A 21240-nucleotide genomic window follows, 5' to 3' on the forward strand; every position below is an offset into this window, starting at 1 on the left:
TATGATGCTGAAATCTAATCCATCGTTAACTGATAAGAAACTGCGTAAGGCCTAATATAGAGAACCCTGAGTTACAGAAGTTGAATTGTATGACCCAGTTGGGCTATTGCCTCCGCCACTGTTGTCGTCCGAGCCAGGATCAAGGTCATCTGGCGATAGCCGCCTTATCGCCCATCCAGTGGCTCTCACTTTACTCATACAGCAACTACAATGTCCGCCGATCCCAGCTGAACTGTCGCTCAAGCTTTATCAGGGGGTCCAGAACCCAATAGATAGTTGGCATTCGTGCTCATTGTCGTTGTGTCGCCGTCGTTGTTGTCTCATTCATTCCCGGCCTCGCAGTCGTGGATTTTACAGCATTGCGAGCAGATCCAATCTAAGAGATCCTAGATCACATGCAAAATGTGGTGGAGCCGTAAATTTGCCTCAAGGTCTCTCCGCCTCCACCGGCTCAAGAGCACCGGAAGCACTGCGCCCAGGGAACCTGAGCAATCTCTAGGCATCATTGGAGTGCCCTTCGCAAAGGGGCAGGCCAAGCAGGGCGTGGAACTGGCGCCAGATCTTCTCCGGCAGAGCAGTCTGCGTCAGGTGCTTCAGAGCAGTCATGGTGAGTCAGCTACCTCCCTTCAGCTTTCGAACTTTGAAATGGGTTCGGCTACGGAAAACGTTTTGTTGGATTTTGAAAATCGCTGGCCTAGAAAAGCATTAGAAGGGAACAACTGGTCAATCGCAGAATATTTCCTTCGTAATTAAAACAACCCTTTCAGTTTGGATCTCATATATTTGTTTTTATTGACCAGATGGCCTGGTGATACGGGACTACGGAAATCTGCAGTACGCCGTAGACGAGCCCCTTCTCCAGCAGCAGCGTGTGCACTATCACCACATCCGAAACTACGCGGACTTCATGGCCTGCAATCGGGCACTGATTGAACAGGTGAAACTCATGCTCGTGGAGAACACGCAGTTTTTAGCCATTGGTGGTGATCATGCGATCGGCTTCGGTGAGTGACCAATCTCGATTTTACGTCCAATGATAGAATCCATAACGGAATCGTATTGCAGGATCCGTGGCCGGGCACCTGCAACACACGCCGAATTTGTCCCTGGTGTGGATCGACGCACATGCGGACATCAATCTGCATAGCACCTCGCAGTCGGGCAACATCCATGGGATGCCTGTATCCTTTCTGTTGGAACAGCTCCGTAACACCTGGCAGCACGCTGGCCTCCAGGAAATCGCGCCCAACTGGTGAGTGTACGAATAATGCGCTTTTTACACTGGATTTGAATGTCTGTGTCCGATTTTCTTCAAAAAAATGTCTCGTCAGTCAAAGATGAGGGCAAAAACATTATTAATCAATACCTCAAATCAAACTTGGTATAAGAACTACATCATGTTTGAGTGAGTTAACCCGAAAACACCAATACACAACGCAGCGCAAAAAGTACATTATTTCAGAGATCGTCTTACGGCTAGACAAGTAAGTCTCTCGGTCATAGTGTCATTTATTCCATTGTATTGTACTTAATATATATATTTTTTGTTTTTGGGTGGTGGTTTGCTGAAGAGGGGTTCTTGGCGGGGGGTTTGTTCGCCTTATCACAGTTGCCTTAACGTACTATGACTTATTTCGCTTTATTGACTCTGCTTTGACTTCTGTTTTTCGATTTTTCTCTGGTTTCATTTTTATTTTTTGTGCTTGCCTCAGTCTTTGCGTGTAGTTGCTATCAACCTTTAATTTGCTTATTTATTTAGATTATTCAATTTACACATTGCTTTTTGCCTTGGGCAGTTCGGTTTTTCTTTCGGTTTTGGAAAGTCAGTCGAAAGGGTGTTTAAAATGTCAACTGAAGAAAGATTAAATCAGAGATCACAATGTAAATAAGGAAGTTGCGGGGTATCCCGGAAATGAAACAAAGATTTCAGCTCTACGTTTTCACGATGTAAAATCGTATCTATATAGCGCTCTATAACTAGACATTACATATAAGACCACGGGGTGGGGGGTTGGCGTGGTCGGAGCCTTTGCACTTCGGCCTATTGGCATTGGGATAAAACTTAAATTCTTCTTGACTCGAACTTAAAATGTACAACAAAGGTTTATTACTAGAAATATTCCTTATACGAGCATGTATATATGACAGATCACAAATTATCACACTGTACGGACGAATGACTGGCACAAGATGAAAACCGAAATAAGAATGAAAATCGAAATCAGATTTATTTACATCAGTCGGAGATTCCTAATTAACTCAAGAAATATATTAATTTGCTTACTCAATCGAGTATAACTCCAAATAATATATCTTACACAGGATAAATACATTCACGCGTACTACGATTGTATTTGAAAAATATGAAATCTTTTAAATAATACCAATCAATCAATCATATTTTATGTTTAATGTTTTAAAAGATAAAAGGCATCTGGGTATATGTAAAAAAAAATGCTGACTCAACGTTAGCAAGGTTTTAAAAGTTCGCTGTATATTAGTCTGACTACCCTAAATACTGATAAATAGTGATTGTGAAGACGGTGGATTGTGCTTTGCTGGTTAAAAATTAAATCTATATACTAGAAAAAGCCTTTAATTTCCAATTCCTTGAAATTCAAAATAATCTGTTGCTCGCTTAGATTTTCTTATTGAAAATACAATTCGAAACGCAAGTGATTCCTGTATGTGTACGTGTGTGTGGAATACAAATCATGTATGTGCATCGATTGGTGGGAGTTCCGGGATTTGGAATAAAGGACTGGGATCTGTGGACATCTGTGGTATATGCTTCAAATAAGTACAGTTAATATTACGTGTTAATCAATCAAATATGTACACAATCATTATCGCTTTAACCAAGTAATCAATTAATTTAATTGAAATTCAACTTGAAGAAATGTGTTTGAAAATGGTTTTTGGTTGTTTCTTTTTTCATAAATTCAATTCAAAATCGAACGAACAACAATAACACACACCTGGAAATAAATCAAGAGAAAGAAATAAATTAGAAAATTCTTTATAAATTATTATACTTTTTGCTGCAGGATATGCATGTGTTAGCTTTACAGTTTTTATTTTGCTACAAACAGATCAATAAAACGAGAAAGAAAACATTTAGAGAAATCATCAGTTTTGCTGCCAAATGTTTATTAGGAAAAAATGTGTGCCCAAATTAGTTGAGATCGGCGTTAGACTTTTTCCGATCATCGATGCGCTCTTCTCCGATTACTTACCGAAAATCACACGAAACAAAAATAGTAAGTGAGGATACGTACAATACTATGTATAACAACGACAACAACAAACTTAAAACCGGAACTCCGGAAACCAAAATTGGCTACATATCGATCGGTAATAGATGTGTATGTATGCCCTTATACATATCCATTAATAAATACTAATATATTTATAAATACATGTGTATACTTGCACACATATGCACAACGGAAGGAACGAAAGGGGAACAACTTAAATGCCAAAATCGGAGCAGTTCGTCTTCCTTATAACGCAATACCATATCATCATCTTCATAGTTTTATCTTCCTTCTCAGCTGGCTCAATACACTGGGAGCAAAAAAGCGTACGTGAAAATACTCTGAGCGAAATCATAAGAGCAAACAAAGGGCATACTCTTTTCGAGAGAGAACACACAACAAACTTAGGGAATTGGGTGTGTAAGTGGGTGTGTGTTAGTATGACATACACTGTACAAAATATAGTTGGTAGAAAGGAACCGTAAATCAACCAAAACCTTTCTGAGATGAAAAATTATTTTTAAAATTGATGACGCAAAGAACACCCAACCTATAGTGTACAAAAGACAATTTTAAAATTTGAACTCAATTCTAACTTTGAAAGAATATCCAAAATAGTCTGAACTTAAACTAAAATAAACCAACTTAATCTTGAAACAAAAGTTTGGTGTGTTTGATATGGATTATATAGAGAGAAATACATATATATGCAAAAAGCAAGAAAAACTCATAATCGTATATTTTTAAATACATTTATAATATTAATATCTTTTTCTCATTTGCTTGTATTCGTTTTTTTAGTGTTTTCCATTTTGAAATATCATTTGAAATGTGATAAATATTATTAATTAATTAATCGATATAAATATGTTAATAAAATAAATTAAATAGTTTCCTCTTTCTCGCCATCGACGTCGTCATTATTTTAATCATAATAATATATAGAATGGTATATTTATATACTTGTTAATGATTGGTAAAGGTATCCTTTGTGTTTCGTTAATGCTATCGCTAAGCATCTCCAGTTCTCTGCCCATCGAAATGATAGATAAACTGTGCTCTAAGAATTACAAAAATTACACAGAATTAAGCAATACAGAAATGCAGGACAAAATCATACACAGAAATCGTTGCAATATATCCCCACAAATATATAAATTAAGGGAGAGGTGGCCGTACTTCCTCCGCTAAACTAAACTATGAGATTCATTTATCATAAGCGCTAAACATAATGGCATTACACAAATTAAAAGTATTCTTGTTTGCACACAAATAATATCGCAACTGGCAGAGTCTACACCAAGCAACAAAAACTGGAATGCATATCTTTGGGCTGTTTTTACACGGGGGATACCCCCTTAAATCGTGGAGTTACGAGGACTAAACCAAACACGACTGGGAATGTCTGGGGATGTCTTTTTAGCTGAGATCAACGGATTCCGATGGCACCTCTTGTTAGATGGGCCTTGACTAGATCGATTCCTTCATCTTCTTCATGTGACTGTCAGAGGACTTAAGGTTTTTAAATTAGAGAGAGAGCGAGAGAGAAAGATAGACAGAGAGGGAAACAAGTATAGGATTCGGGAAAGAAGTGGTTGTTAATCGAAAATCGTACAGTTTTAAAAACAAACAAAACCAAAAAATAACAAATAAAAATGATGCTAAAATTTTCATCAAGATTTCTTTTTATTGAAAGAAAATTTTTCTTGGGTTTTTTTTACTTGTTTGGTGCGGAAATCAAATAAAATCATAAGAGTAAACATGTTCGTTGCGAAATTAGACAAAAAGCAAAATACACAAACCGAAAAAAAATAGGCCATACTAAATAATAATAATCAAAATATAAATATTCATTCGATAGAATTCACAGGAGTTTGCAGTAACATACGCACAGATCGTATATAGCTAGAATATCAACTAAATAGCTGTGTTGTGTTATTGTTGCTGTGACAATTCAAGTAGGTTTAGCATAAAATCATAATTTTAAACTGAAGCTGAAACACAAAAAGGTTTCTGGTAAAACAAAATTGAAATGAAGAACGAAATAAAATACAACGTACAAAATTAAATATATAAACCGCACATTAGAGTAAAAAGAGACATATTAAGAGAAAAGGGGAGAATGGGAGGAGAGAGAGTTTGGAAGTTATAGATTTTATATAGACTTCTGTAGCTCGTTCTATCTCTCTCTCTCTCTCTATCTCTCTCTCTATCTATCTTTTTGGGTCTCTGCTCTTGTGTTGTGTGTATAATTAGACTAATTCTTTATCATATCATTATCTTCTTGTTTCTTGTAGCTTTGTTCAAATCAAGGGAATATATAATTCAAATTGAATTAAATAAAATTACGTAATTATAAAATACAATAAATAATCTTTTTTGTTTCGTTTTCGTTTGTTTTCTTGGCTCTTTGCTTACTTAATAGGTAAATTGGTAAAGAAAAAATATGAGATATTAATATGTATATGCATGTGATACATATACAATTTCGCTTAAAAAATAATTGTTGTATATATATTTTTAAATTTTGTTCTTGTTGCTGGGCTTGCATTTCTTTCTTGTTTTGCGGTGTGTATAGAGTAATCATACAATTATGTTTCATAAGATCAAATATTTCATTTCTCGTTTTCCTCGCCTAATGAAATTATAATTTGAGATACTTGAAAATTTGTTGTTGTGTTTTGCCTTCAGTTGCATTTTAAAACTATTGCACAATAATTATAATTAATACAATTAATTTGATCATCGGTGACAAAAAAAATAAGTATACATTAAATTAATTAAATTAAGAATTGTGTCTGTGTTGCGTGTAAAAATATGTGATGACAGAAATACGAACTAAACAAAATCAAGTACATTCCTAGCTTTCACAAGATTTTATTCTGTTCTCCTGTCCCACAGTGTGTTCTTATGTGGGTATGTTATATAAATAAACTAGTTGATTGTGTATAATGTATTGCATTTTCATCTGGAAATCTCCTTTGACGCTTTCCGTTCGCCTCGCTTATCTTTTGCTTAGAGGTTTTAAGTGGGTAAATCTTTGGAAAGGGAAGAGCAGGCGGCTTCTATCAATCATTCAATCATTTTATTAGCTAGAAATTGCCATAGTTCTTTTGGTTTTGATCTACTATTCCTCCTTATATGCGGCTGCCTCATCATAATAATATTCTTGTTTTCCATCTTCTGACTAGAGTTCTTGTTGCGAATTTTGTTCAAACAAAAAATATTTTTTACCCTATAATTATAAAAAAAAATATATATATATATATATGGTAATATACATACGCGTGATTACACATAGCGCTAGGTGACGTAATAATAATAAAAGTAAAATAAATTCCTATTTTTCTTTTTGGATTCTGTTCAATGTTTGTTGAAACTTAGGTCAAGAATTTATGCTATTTGGAGAGTGAACTCAAAAAGGGTTGGGTCGGGTTTCCTAAGGTAAACTCTATAAAGAAATCAAACACAAATCATTTGTATAAATATGCATGGTTGGGTCTGACTGGTTTTATGGGCTGGATGCAAAAGCTTATTATTAAATTCGATTTGTGTACAAAGCAAACAAAGAAATCAAACAAAACCAAATTCAAATACGGAATATATAGTCCAGAATCGAAATTATATATGCTGATGTTTGTGTGTGTGCTGTGTCTTGCTCTCTCGCTTCAACTATCCATAGAAGCAAAGAAATATACAGAAGATCAACTGATAAAGTAACGCAAAAGATCCACGAAAGTTGTAGGTTTGGACACGGGTTTGTAGGGTCTTATATAAGCAGGATGCGGATTAATCCTTGTCAATACGTAGCCGCTTTCTTTGTCCTCTAGCACCTCACTTAGCTAGAAAAACCTCTTTGCTATACTTTTGTTTGCATCCTTCGTGAGTATTTTCCTTTTCACTTGTTTTCATTTTACTTTTTTGTGTTATATAAAAAATGGTTGCTGTTGCTCTACTGTTTGGTTTTGTAGTAATTTTTTGTGCTACGCTTGGTTTTTAACGCTAAAATTGTTTTGGTTTAGCAAGTGTTTTTTTGTTTATGCTTACTTGCTCCTTGAACTATACATTATATAAAGTATATAAGGTGTGCCTACGCCAGCATGCGTCGTTATATAGCGGACTATATATCTGCAGGCACCTGTGCGCACACGCGCACATTTACAGTATCAATATTCACTAACAATTATTTACTTCAGTAAAACATTTTAAATTTGCGCATAAATTATTGTATTACTTTTTTTTTCACGTCGCTAGCTTTCTGTCAATCATTTTTTTATGATTTCTATGTTTTTCTTCAGTTTTCACTGAGTTTGCTTGTGCTTAAGGGACATGAGTTTGGCTTGATTCAATCGGAATTCGTTTCGTTTTCTTAGTGTAGAAAACAAATACAAAACATAAAAAACACTTTAAATTTCTATATTTAGTTGTATATCTAGGCAAACATAGAATTATCGCATATACATATGAATATACACATATTTTTAGAATTATTAAACGTGCTCGTTTATTAAGTATATAGTTTTAATTTTTATGTTTCTTGTAATACTGTAGCAGCCTCCATGTTATGCATATATACCTATTATATGCGCGATCCTCCTAATTGCCCCTTAAATACTTTTTATCCTGCGCTCTTTGATCAAGCCAAACTGGTGTCCTGTAAGCACAGTACATGTATAAAGTGTAGACACTGAATTCCTCTATTTTCTTAATTCTGCTTTAGGTTTAGTATCAAGATTCAAAGTTTTTATGGTAGAAAAAGTTGAAGTGTAACAAACAGATTTGCTGTTTTGCTTTCTTTTGTTTGGAAGATTTCATTGCTGCGTTTTACTTAAAGTTAATAAATTTTTAAAATTTCTCATTTTCTTTTTTGCTAATAAAGTTAAATTTGTTTTCGTTTTTGTGTGTTTTGTGTTTGTTTGGTTGATTTCTTTGTTTTGCTTTGTGACTAGATCGACTGTGCCAACCTTTGACCTTTCACAGCTGCCACTGCCACAGTGTGTTTTCATTTTGCAATATTATTTCTTAAAATCTCATTGTTCTTTCTCAACCCCCTACCTATTCGCTTCTCCCGATCTTATAACTTCTTCTGCTCGCTTCGTTTAGTTAAGGTTTTTTACTTAAATGCTAAACAAGAAGAATTTTTCTATTGCAACGCTTTTGGCCGGCGGTTTTGGGGAGGAGATTTGTGTTTTTAGGGGGATTTCCGCCGTTTCGTTGTCGTTTAGTGGAAAGAGTATTTTCTCCTGCCTGCTACTTTCTTGTTTTTTTCTTGTGTGTTGTACACATACTGTTTTGTTGCGCTTAGTTACCGTTATACCATGCATATTTATATATGTGTGTTGTGTGGTCAGGTTTAGATTCAAGATAATGGGTTGTGGTTGCTGGTGCTCCCGCTGCGTCCTTGTCCACTTCCATTTGGGCCGCTCTACTTGGCTTTGTTGGTCTTGAAGCTGACCTGCAGCACCCGATTGCCCATGGTGTAGCCGTTGAGCGCCCGAATGGCCATGGCCGCCTCATCGTAGTTGGTCATCGAAACGAAGCCGTAGCCCTTGCACTGATTCGTTGTGGGATCCTTGACAATCTTTACCGATTGCACAGCTCCAAATGGACCAAACAGCTGCCACAGGGCAGCCTCCTCCGTTTCCGGCGCCAAGTTGTAGATGAAAATGGGATACGCGCCGCCAGGCCCACTGGCCAGCGTTGTGGCCGCCGCCGCCGCCGCTCCTAGTCCATTGGGCAGCATTACGTCCAGCATGTCGCCCGCCATTGGTGAAAACCGGGCCAGACCCTTGTTAACTGGCGTGTGCATGGCGCCCCCGATGCGTCGCACCAGTTGGGGATTGAGGAAAGCGGGCAGCTGCGGCTGGATGATCTTACTGGTGCTGCCGGGCGTATTGGAGAATTTTACCACTATGGGGTCTGTGCAGCTGGATGGTGTAGTACCGTTCAAGGCAATGATAGCCCTTGTGGCCTCCTCCCGCTTATCGAATCGAATAAAGCCTACTCCTTTCGTCTGCGTATCGTTGCCAGCGTTCTGCAGAATGCGCGATGTGATTATTGCTCCGAATGGTGCGAAGATGGCCTCCAGTTCCTGCTGGGTCATCGTCTTTGGCAGCCCCGACACATAAAGGTTGGCGCCTTTAATGGCATCGGACGACGGGCGGGCAAACGACACCTTTATGGTTTTGTTCTGCAGTCGCAGGCCGTTTAGAACATTAACAGCCTGCTCGGCATCTTGCGGCCGGACATAGTTAACAAAGCCGTAGCCCAGACTTTGGCCCTTGCTGGGCGCCTGCGGATTGAGAGGATCGATGTAGACCTGCGACTTGTCGCGTATCAGCTTCACCGACTCAATCTCGCCGACGCTGGAGAAGAGCGAACGGATCTCGTCTTCGGTCATTGTTTGCGGCAAGTAGTTGACAATAAGGTTTGTGCGCGTCTCCGTGCTGCCGTTGCTGCCATTTTGCGATCCCGATCCTGCATTGCCATTCGTATTGGGCTGCGCCTGCTGCGGCTGGGGCACCACAGCCTGTTGGACCGCCGCCTGTTGCACCACTGCCGCCGCCTGCTGTTGTTGCTGCTGCACTACAGCCTGTTGGGCCACGACAGCCTGCTGTTGCTGTTGGAGCTGCTGGGTCACTGCGGCAGCGGCCGCGGCCACCGCTTGCTGTGTCTGCTGCTGCTGCACCTGCAGGATTGCCTGTTGCACCTGTTGCTGCTGCAGCTGGGCGGCGGCCGCCACGGCGGCTGCATTCTGTACGGGAGCGGCGGCCGCGTTTGTTGCCGCCACTGCTGCGGCTGCAGCGGCACTCTGCATTAGCTGTGCCTGTGTGTCTACTCCGCCGCCAGCTCCGGTATTTGCCATAATAAAGTCCACTGAGTGATAGGTGAGAGGATCGGGCAGAGTCGAGAAGTTTATTGTTGGTTGTCACGACCAACGCAGGGGTAGGCGCATGGAAAGAATAGTTAAATGTCAAAATTAAAACATTTGCATGATGTGTTAGTAGTTTTTTGTATTATTATGGGTTTTAGTAGTTATAACGGGCTAATTGATTATCAATCAGCTAGGGTTTGAATAGAAAATTTGTTGGTTTATTCTAACGATATTTTTTAATTTATATTTCTTTATTTACATCTGCCCAGGGCGCAATTATTTAAATCGTTTGATATGATATGTATATTTTTTACCTATTTGGTGAACAGACAAGTAATATATTTCTTATAATGCTTGTGAGAGCGGACTGTATAACATAATATAAGCCTACACCTTTACTTGTTTAATTAATGGATACGAAAATGCTTTAGGGCGTGGGGATACGGAAAAATGTGACCCGGGACAATTAAAGGATATTACAGCATAAATATACTGTAATCCTTACCAGACTCTTTAATTTTCCGACGCTGAACTTTTATTTAATAGACATTAGGGGCATGTTTGTAAATTAAACACAAACGCGGTTATCCTGGGTGCGCACAATTCCCAAATCTTGAATCATACGCTAAATTATAATTCTGTGGATTTAAAAACAGTTGGTGATTAAGTGATGAATGTATGTTATTCCTTTGTTCAGGAAATAACGGTTGGTCAACGAAGCTTTGCTAACAGGCGCCGCCCAGCGCCCCACTTTCTCATCCGGCCGCTCTCTCTGTCTCTATTTAGTCCTCTCTTCCCACACCCGCGCACTAGAAATCAAAGCTCTGCAAACACACCTTCGGCACTGAAGAACTAAACTTTTCTGAATTTAAGCTTCTGCTGTGTCTGCGCGATTAGCGAGCTTTTGTTTTGCGATTCCTTTTTAATTAATCCGTTCACTAGTTTTAAGTTCATGTGATATGTGTACTGTAGGTGTAGGAAGTGGAGGTAGTGGAGCGAACGCGAGACCAGATCCGCTGCGTCACAGGAACAGGATGCTTCTGGGGCGAGCGCAGGACTTTCTGGCACTGCTGCGCGCTGTAGCTGCTCTTGCGTCCCTTCTCCCCCTCGTCTCCTTTCCGCAAATTACAGCGCTCTCTCCATAAGAGTGTGTCGCGCTGTGCACCCCGCCCAGTTATGTAATGCGGTGAACAGAGGGATGACCCAGAGGGTCAGGACATGCGAGAAACCAGCCCGCACCCCTTGAGAAAGCATCAAAACACCATAAATGAGCAATAGACGGTAGACCCACCCTTAGTCAAACAAGTTGTAATACTTCGCTTGGCGAAACGAAGCAAAACGAAACGTAGAACGGCATTTTCTCCAAATGTACGAGCGCCATTTGCCACCGATAAGGGTTAAAAGCACGGCATTGCCACCCCCTAAGCCGGCTCCGCCATTTACATGACACCTTGGTAAGGGGTGCGGACAGCAGAAACAGAGGCTTAGGCAGAGGGGGCGGCGAAGAGGCTGAGCAAGAGAGACAGAGGATGCTGCTCGGAACGAAACCAGCGAATGTGTTGGTTCACTGAACTAAGTGCGACAGAGAGAGGGGGCTGTCGCGAAAAGCGATCGCTGCGGAAATGGTAGCAATTTGATTTGCATATAGGGACTACAGCGGGTCTCGATATATATTTGAGCTTTAGTTAACGCATTCGACACTCCCAAAGTCGTGCTAAAAACTACATAGCTGGTTTGGACTGGTTAGCTGAGACTGAAAAGTTTTTAGTTGCTACTGTTTTTACTTTGGTGGATGCTTTTCTTAGTTTTTAATATCCTCTATTCTCATACATATGTATGTACCGACTCGCACCTTTTATTGAGGCGCTTATGGAAGAGTCAAAAGGTCACGCGCACGCACGTCGTCGTCCTGTACCACCCACTTTCGTCATGGCAAGCCAATTAGAGGCGGGTAACGATAACCCGAACTACAATACGGCAAGAAGGAGCTACTTGTCTAACATAGACATATGTACATGGATACACACATATATATATCAAATATAGCTAACCTCTTATGATTTAAATTAATTTTTTTTTTTAATATTCCGCATTAGTGGTTTGATTGTGTTGCCTTGACACGACACCGCACCCTTCGAAAGTTTTCTCTCTTTCGTCCTGCGATCTCGTCAGCTCGGCCCGTCGTCTTTCAATACTCACTTGTTTTAGTTTAGGGAGCGAGTATGTGTGTAGTTGGTTTTGGGGAGCTGGTTGGTTGTTGTTGTTGTTTGGCTGGACAAACAAAGCGAACTAATTGCTAAGTTCTCTTTGCAATCTCAAATCCTTGCGCGCGCGCTCTCACGGCGCTCCTCCTTGCTCTCTGCTTCGATTTTCTCCCACACTCTCTTCGGTTGTCCAGGACTTTGGTGTTTGTTGTAATGTAATCGTTTTTAATAAATAAACGCTGGCGTCGCCGTCTGATGTGGACAAAAACAAAAATAAAACAAAACTATAAGCGGTAAATTCGATGGGTTTGGTGGTTGTTGTTGTAGTTTTAGTTGTTCGTGTTTGCGGGCCTGTGTGTGTGCGTGCGATTGTTATCGCCAATCGATATTATCGATTTTACCCCATCCAAAGCATTGAATTCATATTTCACAGGCGATACAAAAAATATATCTGCGTGCAGATACGCATACATGTGGCGCAGCGAGAATACTTTGAGATGTTGGTAAAATTCTACTGAAGAGAGGTTATTTGGGCCTGTAGCAACCGCTCTTTACCTGCACCGATTTAGATATCGATGTTGTTGTTAGGAGGTGGGCGGAGGGGACTCAAACTTTGTATGGCTGATATTGTTTTTACAAGCACATATGTACACATAATAAATAAATACGCGTGTATATATCTACCTATTTCGAGCTCTCTTCCACACAAGCATAAACACAGACGACCACTGGGAAAAAAAAAACTAATTGTTGTCGTTTTTTGAGAAAAAACTCCTTTGCTGTGAATCGCGAATCCTCTATGTTTAATATTGCTACTACGACATGGGTCTGATTCATGCCTGCGTGCATTTGCTTTTATGGCAACCGGCGTTTTGTTGACTGCAAGTACTCCGCCACCCACACACACTCGCCCACCCTCTCCGCTGCGCTCAAAAAATGGCTACTTCTAACGGTTAGTTGGTCGTGTTCCTCCGTTTGTTGTTGCGTACAATGCTCCTTGCACATGAAATCATAAAATCGATATGCTAGCTGCGCCCTCTTCGGAACTGGCTCTCGCTCTAACACTCAGCGCTCTTCTCTCCCGCACACGCAAGCCCACACACACATACACACACAGATTTAAATTTGAGCAGCAAGTATTTACAGATACACAGCTCACAGAGGCGTAGATCTGAACACATCTACTATCTCCGCACTGGCCGCCCCCTCTCACTCTGACTAACCGCCGCCCATCTCTCCGCCACTCTCTTTGGGAGGTTCGCTTTTTCCTCCATCGAATTGCATATTGTTGTTTTGCCTATTAATATTCGTTTGAATGTATACAACTTACACACATCACACACCCACTAGCAAAAAAATAGATATAGGTACATATGGATATATGCAGACACGCGGATTATAAGTGAGTAAATTGCACAATTATGCAGCGCGACGCGATCATTAGCAAAAAAAAAGTACTGTTTCAAAGTTGTTGATTGATATTGTTATCATTGCCTTTCATTCAGTTGCACAAATTGTGGATATCCTGGGGATACTCTTACATTTCGCTCGGTGTGAGATGAGATTCCGGCCAATGGCTGTTGTCAGCTTCCAGTTATGGTTACTTCGGTTGGAGTCAACTCAACGGTTATTGTCATGCACTACTTAAAAAAAATCAATTGCGGAAAGAGCACACAAGCACGATATTTGGTATTCGATTAGAATTTTCCTTGCTTTTATTTTCTTTTTCTGTGGCAGGAGCGTTCAGACCGCGGCGCACGATGGTTGGCGTGGAAATGAAATAATGAAATGCGAAATTGAGGCATTGACGGTTTCGGTTTCCATTTTCACATAGAGCAACCTCTCATTCTCATATCTCATAGTTGCCTCTCGAGCAGCTCTCTCGGGGTTGCAATGGTGTTCGGAGCGAGAGTGGAAGGTAGAGAGCGAAAGAGTGGCGACATGGGCGTATCTGCGCGCCGAGATAGGGGGTTATTCCGGAAACCTTTAATATATTTTAATAGCTTTAATATATAGCCACCTAACATTTTACCTTAAGTTTTGTTTCTGTAAATACCACGTAGAAGTGGAGAAAGTTTTGTCTGATAAGAAACGAGTCTATAATCGTTGCAAAGTGGAATATTTCTAAGAACCCCTTTTGATACACCCCTGGCTTTCGGCTGCTCTCTCAGTGGTTTATGCTGTATTCAAAGTTTTTCATGCTTTTTGATACAAATTCAACCGATCAAAATGGAGGTTACCTTTCCCGAAGACAAGAGATAGATGGGGGAGAGAGCCAAGTTCTCTTGTCCAGTTAAGCAACTTAAAACCACTGGAGCAGCCCTAACTTACTTTGTAAAATTAACAAACTCATCTAGAACACATTGGTTTTATAGTTAACCCGATGTATGTATGCTTCATATGTATTTAGCTATGTATGCTTCATATGTACTTAGCGGCCCATTGGGCCTAGATAGCAGGAGCAATTGGAAATCATTGCAAAATGTTGGCTCTTTCCGACGAGGTCGTCAACCGTTTTATGATGCATGCGACCATTATCCTTACAAATCAGTCGCGTTGTAAGGGCTGTTTTGGGTTTATGGTTCCGTTTCCGTTATTATTATTTTTGCACTATCAACCACCAACGCCAAAGGCTAGGGTGGTTTCTCCTGGCAGTATTGCTCGTACACCCCCTACGAAGCGAAAGCCAGAAGCAAGGAACCGAGACCCAGGACCCATATCCAAGAGCCGGTATAGTTTTGAAGTAATGCAATTCTGGCTTTTTCAATATTTCCCTTCGTTTCGTTTCGCTTCGTTCGTGTGCTTCATTGCTCCTGTATTCGTTATTCGCGCCACTAGACACGCCACATAGTATGGTACATACATACATATATGTGTATATGTATGTATATGTATGCACATACTGTATGCCATATATCGCCATATATATGTAGCCACCCTCGGACACCCCCAATCCTTGTGAACTTCCTGTTCCCTGTGCTGATTTTTTCCTTCGCCTCTTCCAGTCGGACGCTCTGTTCCAGTTTACAGAACAATGTAAGGTACAGTGAAATCGCGTTGTGTGCAACTTTTTCACGAGAAGAATTTGGCTCGGTTTATAGTTGGGCATGTTATGAGGATATAAAGGACATAGAAAATTTTATCGGATTTCATTGTATGTTTTATGTACGCTGCACTGCACTTCGGGAATTGTAACGCAACTTTGGGCAGGGGGTGGTTTTTGATGTCCTTTCAAAGGGTGGTGCGCTGCTAGTGGCAACGGAAATGGGGTGGGGTGGCGCTATTGCTGCCCTCGAAAGATATGCGGATTCAGATTCAGACAGATCGACGTCGCAGAGAGTTTGGTTAGCATACAAATATGCAAATGCGATGCTTAAGTGGGGAATTGGCAAATTTCAATTAAAGGAATAGTTTGTTCGAAATGTTTCACTAATAACTCTTCACAGTCCTATTGGATCCATAATGGTATTTCAAGTTTGCGGCCACGTGCTGACCCCGTTTCATTCTGTCCACCCCAGAAATAGGCAATACGCTTTTTTAGTCATTTTTGGGAAAAGGATGTAATACAATGAGACTCGAAATCGAAAGGGTTGGGTCACATAATCCGTTTTAGCCACGCCAGAAACAAAACAAAAACAGCAAATGGCCTGCGTTACAACAAAGCGGGATTAAAAAGCAGGCACAACACGAGGTTACAACAAAGCTGGAAAGTGGCTGGGGAGGGAAAGGGAGGGTCTGGTCTTTTTCCCGGCTCAAATGAGAGGGACTCCGAAAAAGCCACCCTTAGCGTTTTAAAATCGTGGCGGAAAAACGAACCAACCCAAATATTTGTTGTGCTGCACCGAAAGCTAGGAGCCATAGGAACCTGGAGCGTGCATTCGATATTCTCGATTGCATTTTCTGCTTCGAAAGTAAAGCTATAATGGCGAGGTTACATATTTCTTGTTGACTTAGCCGGATCTTCCAGAACCAGATCCAGCGTTCCATGCATTCACCCGTTTTTCTTGAGACGAGTTGGATTAGAACGCCTAGGGCGCTTTTAACTTTCCATGTACCAATGCCCAAATGGCCATGATCCCATCATGGATCTGGATTGAGCAGACGGAATCCAAATGAATCGGATCTGCAGACGGCGGCAGATGCAGTTTCCCCCGAATCTAATTGTAATAATCATAAAATTACCATAAGACATCGGGTTCGTAGACCAGGAGCAAAGAAGGATCGATGCAGGAATTAAAAGCAGGCGAGGGATGCAGGCACACAATAACAAAATATATGAATGTGGGATCACAGGACATTCGACACTGAATCGTGGCATGTGTTTCCACCCTCCCTCCTTGCCGCTGGCGGCATTGTTTTCCGTCTGCCATGTTTTTGTTGTTGTTTTTCCGTGTTCCGTGCTCAGACAATTTCACCTTTGAGTGCAGAAATCCTGGTCTCCTTCTCAATGCTATTCGGTTGCAGTCCTTAGGGTTGCGATCGTGCCAAAGGCCCACCACCTGGCCTACTAATCAGGGGCACGCATGCCGAGTGGTAGTGGAGCGCAAGTCAGCTAGAAGTTTTCAAACATTGACTTAATCCCTGAGAATTTAAAATGATAAAAAAAAATATTTTACATATTTTATGTTGGGACAAAATGGTCTTCAGTTTGACTAAGCAAAAATAGAAATAAATTCCCGCGGATATGTCAAAGAGCACGCATGATAAGGGAACAAACTGATACTGATATTTTTATGTAAGGGGTATAAAATGATCCTGCCAATAGTAATAAGGATCGAGCGCTGCCCTCAAGGATCGATAGGCACTCCAGCGAACTCGCACTTTAAGGGCTTCTCCTGTTTCTCCTCTCTTTACTTTTTAGTTCAGTGATCCCTCGACTGGATCCCACGACTATTTGCTTACGTGTCAGCTGCTTGCGGCCCATCCGATCCTCCAACAATTCCTGTTCTGTATAGGAAAAGTCTCAAAGACTTCCATCACGAATTTCAGTAGCTGGTAAAAATGTATTCGTATTCCATGCTTTTTCTGATCTAGCTCTGTTCTGCTTGCCATTTCAGCTTGCCCAAGGATCAGCTGGTTTACATCGGACTCCGGGACATTGACCCCTACGAGGCGTTCATCCTAAACAAAGTCGGAATACGCTACTATGCAATGGATGTGAGTGCACTGAGCGAAAAGCCGCTTATCATCAACCCAATTTAATTTAAACACATAACTTTAACATAAAACATTCTGAACGAAATTTTGAGATGTAGGCATTGCGTATTTAGGCCCTTTCTCTACCTTAGCACATTACTAAATTTGGTCCAAACTAGGAAATATTTTTTTGCTGTGTAGAAACTAGAGAAAGGCATCTGCACCTAGGTAGAAAGCATGTGCCGTCCGTTTTCCAAATTGCATTTCATTTCCTTGCATTCCAGTTTGGTTTTTCGGCCCTACGAATCCGATCCGATCCGATCCGATCCGAACTGAACCGATCCCTTCCAGTCTCGCCGCCAGTTGTAAACACTTTGAAATTCCGGTTTCTTCCCCTATTCCTGTTTTAAAGCAGGACTGGCGAGCGAATTACACAGAGATCACTCGTCCTGCGTCCACCGATGTAAGCTCGGCATTTATAGGGGTTGTCGCAGACCCTACTATTACCCCCTGTAATAGGACTTCCGATCCGACGCGATCCCGAATACGAAAAGGAAAATGAGAAACGGTGGTGGTGACTCACACAAAATTACGTGCCTGGCCACATCCGCATCCTTGTCAGAACGGCTCGTTGCCCATTATTTATGGCTCGTGCAAAATCGACATTTGTTGAAAAATGGTTTAATGCCATCGCTCCCGTTTTGGCTTTGCCCAAGCTGCAAATTTATTATCGATCATTAATTCAATCGGAATTGGAATATGTTACAGCAGATATGCGAAAATGAGACAGAAAAGTTGAAATTGTAAGAAATTGTACAGTCGCGATAAGGAAGGATAAGTACACTCTACAGACTCTGTGGTCCAACTTTTTGCCTTGAGAGCAGTGAGGGACATTCTGTAAATGATTTTATGCATGCCATACGAAATTCTTCCGCCCTTCCCTTCCCAACTCCCTTTAATTGTCCCGTCCTTCAACAGACCATCGACCGGGTGGGCGTGCCCAAGATTATCGAGATGACGCTGGACGCCCTTAATCCGCAGAACAAGATCCACGTCAGCTTTGACATCGACGCCTTGGACAGCAATGTGGCGCCTAGCACTGGCACCGCGGTGCGCGGTGGCCTCACGCTCCGCGAGGGAATCAGCATCGTGGAGGCACTCCGGGACACCAAGCGGGTGCAGGGCGTCGATCTGGTGGAGATCAACCCAAAGCTAGGCAGCGAGCGCGACGTGCGCACCACTGTGGAGTCCGGCCTGGAGATACTGAAGAGCATGTTCGGTTACCGGCGTTCGGGGCGCTGGAGCAACATCGATACCGGAATCCTTGGTAGCGATTAAAGAATGCAACACCCCCAGTTTTGAACTTATTCATATTTATGTACAGCATTCGTGACATATTAGTGTGTGTTTTTTTTTCGTATCTTAATGAGAGAATACAATATTTGCGTAAAAAAGAAGGGTTAGTAGTTTGCAGAATGAGATTCCCTGTTGCACAGAAATGCCGGCTAAAGGCCGGCTTGGAGCTTTGGCGGCGTCGTGGGCAAATAGGCCGAGATGTCCACGCTGGCCATCAGGTTGGCTGTGTGCAGAAGCTCGTTGACGGGCGGAGCTGTCCCGGCCTTTGCGGAGAGCGAGGATAGAGAAGGAGCATCCGGAGCAGCAGCCTTGGCTCTGGTCAATCGGTTGTACAAAACCGGAGCGAAGGTGCGGAGTAGGCGGCTTCTAATGCTCAGAAGCAAGGCATTTATCGCCCCCGAGATGACAATGATTCCTGATATAATTGAGCACAGGCGGATGGCAAAGGTTACTAGGTGATCGCGATCGTTGCGCACAATAATTTTCAGAGCCGACCAGTCGTACTTAAAGTAAATGCCAGGGGAGCCGTACGAATTGCGCTCTGAATCTATCCACAGATTAAAATAATTAATTATGGTCAATTGATGTAATTTCTTTGCCCTCCTCACCTAGTTTTCGCACGTTTTCGGTGACGGCATACTGAAAAGCGTATATGGTGGTGAAAGTCTGGTGGATCTCTGTGGGCACAACCTTCAGGAAGTATTGTACTGTGGTAGCCTCCTCGTGGATGACAATCTCGTCGCCCTCCAATGGCTGGACAATCCTTCCCGAGTACTGTCCAAAGCTGAGCCGGTTAATGCGATGCGTAAAGTTCGCAGGCATGCGCCGCAGTTCGATCATCCAGTGGTCCTCGAAGAGTCCCACAACGGGCTGAGCTCCGCCCACGAGGTGGAGCACACCGGCCACTTTGTTGATGCCCAGCGTTCCGTGCAGACGACACGCATCGAATTTGCTTTCTGGCTGAACGTTGTGCCGGCCATGCAGGTCGACAGACAGTGGCAACGCTCCTGGCGGCGGGGCAGCAGGCGCCTTCGAGGCACTCTCCCGCGCAGGATGGTTATCCCGCATTATGTCCTTGAACAGTACATCGGCCACCGAGTGAAACTCCTCGCGCAGGTAGTGGTTTTGAATCTGTATGGCCTGGAACTGCAGCCGGTCGTGTTCGGACATCTCCCACCAGACACCCTCCCGCTGCAGAGTCCCATAGGCGAACACGTCCTGCTGCGTCTCGTCCATGAGATCTACGCCGGACAGCGAGGCGCAGGGCATGGCCACCGTGATGTCGACGTGCATCTGCACCTGCTCGTCCAGAGCGATGTCCGGCTCGAACTGGTACACAATGTCCGTCTCGTGCCAGTAGTAGTGCAGCTCCGTGTAAACCAGGTAAACGATCAACAGGCGGCTCAACAGGGATACTGTGAAGTGGATAGAATGGGATTAACCTGGTAGTTTGAAGTGCTCTGCAAGGCTTACGGGTGCCTCCGATTTCCGAGGTCTCCGTGTACTTCTCTGGCACTTTTTTGAACGCGTCCAAGTTCTTGGCGAACTCCAAGAGATTGCTTTTGTCGCCGCGGTAACGCAACGTGGCCGTCATCTTGGTGAAATAAGGAGTTGGTATTGGAATTAGGGTCTAGTGCTACACGCTCGTTGGTTCAATGTTCCTGCAAGCTCGATTTCATATTCATTGCCACGTACGTTTCAGCTTACCGTGCACTGCCACGCCAGCCGGCTAAGTGCGTTGCGCAACTAGGTGAAATGTGCGTTGTTGTAGGTGTATAGCTCCGTGTCTGTACCAGGCTCCGTTCCTAGGTTTATGCTTTCCTGAGGCCTAGCAAGTAGGAGGCGGCGTAAATAAACAAATGTAAGAAATCTAATTTGTAGCCGGTAAGAAGATCAGCTGTGCGGCACAGAGTTGCCAGTCGCTGGGAAGGAAAAAATGAACATGTTAAATAATGTCGAAAGTGGTTTGCAACTTGGCTAAGGGCCAAGCAATAAGTGATGTGGATAGGAAATTGGGTGGTTGGTGGTGGGAAACTTGGATTTGGTCATATCTTACATCTTACATCTTACATCTTACATCTTACATATCGACGCCATCTAGTGCAGATTGGCTTCACCATTAGAAAAAGTATATAAACTCTTGAATCCATCGAGGAAAACAAATTTGAATTAAGTTTAGTGGTTTATAAAAACTCGTGCATAGGACAGCCTTTTGAAGACGGTGACCTGTGCGAAATTCCCTTGGGAGTTTCCACCTAGCGGTGTGCATGTAAACTAACTAACAAGCACTCCGCCAGACACTCTTGGTTCGCCCGCGGAACCAGTTCTCCCTAGTCACTTCTGTCCTGCTTGTTCCGCTAATACCACTACCACTGGAAGCACTGGTACCATAGTGCAGCCCGGACAGCCAAAA

General features: G+C 42.3%; 3 protein-coding genes and 1 long non-coding RNA gene across 11 annotated transcripts; 1 reads left to right on the forward strand and 3 right to left on the reverse strand.

Moving 5' to 3' along the window:
• Positions 1 to 125: 125 nt before the first annotated feature.
• On the reverse strand, positions 126 to 14117 carry elav (embryonic lethal abnormal vision). Of its 4 annotated transcripts, none has more exons than NM_001258518.3 (3): positions 13877 to 14117; positions 12331 to 12587; positions 126 to 10133 (listed from the first exon to the last, which is right to left on the reverse strand). In NM_001258518.3, coding segments are annotated over exons 2-3 (1452 nt in total). In that variant the 5' UTR covers positions 12332 to 12587; positions 13877 to 14117; the 3' UTR covers positions 126 to 8682. The 4 variants fall into 4 exon arrangements, with proteins under 4 accessions (NP_001245447.1, NP_001014713.1, NP_525033.1 ...); NM_080294.5 differs by having other exon boundaries at positions 8127 to 10133; NM_001014713.4 differs by lacking the exons at positions 12331 to 12587; positions 13877 to 14117 and adding an exon at positions 10968 to 11176 and having other exon boundaries at positions 7741 to 10133.
• Positions 326 to 18919, forward strand: arg (arginase). The gene is made up of 5 exons (NM_080136.3): positions 326 to 607; positions 801 to 1004; positions 1066 to 1252; positions 17393 to 17492; positions 18450 to 18919. The coding sequence occupies exons 1-5, from the start codon at positions 403 to 405 to the stop codon at positions 18807 to 18809; spliced, it is 1056 nt and encodes a 351-aa protein (NP_524875.1). The 5' UTR covers positions 326 to 402; the 3' UTR covers positions 18810 to 18919.
• lncRNA:enrr (elav noncoding regulatory RNA) lies at positions 3997 to 14117 on the reverse strand. Its single transcript, NR_167815.1, has 3 exons — positions 13877 to 14117; positions 12331 to 12587; positions 3997 to 6492 (listed from the first exon to the last, which is right to left on the reverse strand). It is a non-coding gene; the product is annotated as an elav noncoding regulatory RNA (long non-coding RNA).
• On the reverse strand, positions 18832 to 21182 carry CG4293 (uncharacterized protein). 5 transcript variants are annotated; one of them, NM_001038727.1, is made up of 5 exons: positions 20905 to 21182; positions 20523 to 20749; positions 20301 to 20421; positions 19436 to 20242; positions 18832 to 19374 (listed from the first exon to the last, which is right to left on the reverse strand). In NM_001038727.1, exons 3-5 carry the CDS (start codon positions 20419 to 20421, stop codon positions 18977 to 18979), a joined length of 1326 nt encoding a protein of 441 aa, NP_001033816.1. In that variant the 5' UTR covers positions 20523 to 20749; positions 20905 to 21182; the 3' UTR covers positions 18832 to 18976. The 5 variants fall into 5 exon arrangements, with proteins under 5 accessions (NP_001033816.1, NP_001033817.1, NP_001259099.1 ...); NM_001038728.3 differs by lacking the exon at positions 20905 to 21182 and having other exon boundaries at positions 20535 to 20740; NM_001272170.1 differs by lacking the exon at positions 20905 to 21182 and having other exon boundaries at positions 18832 to 19368; positions 20523 to 20740.
• Positions 21183 to 21240: the final 58 nt, after the last annotated feature.

This window comes from Drosophila melanogaster, chromosome X, assembly GCF_000001215.4.
Source record: "Drosophila melanogaster chromosome X".
NCBI classification, from domain to species: domain Eukaryota; kingdom Metazoa; phylum Arthropoda; class Insecta; order Diptera; family Drosophilidae; genus Drosophila; species Drosophila melanogaster.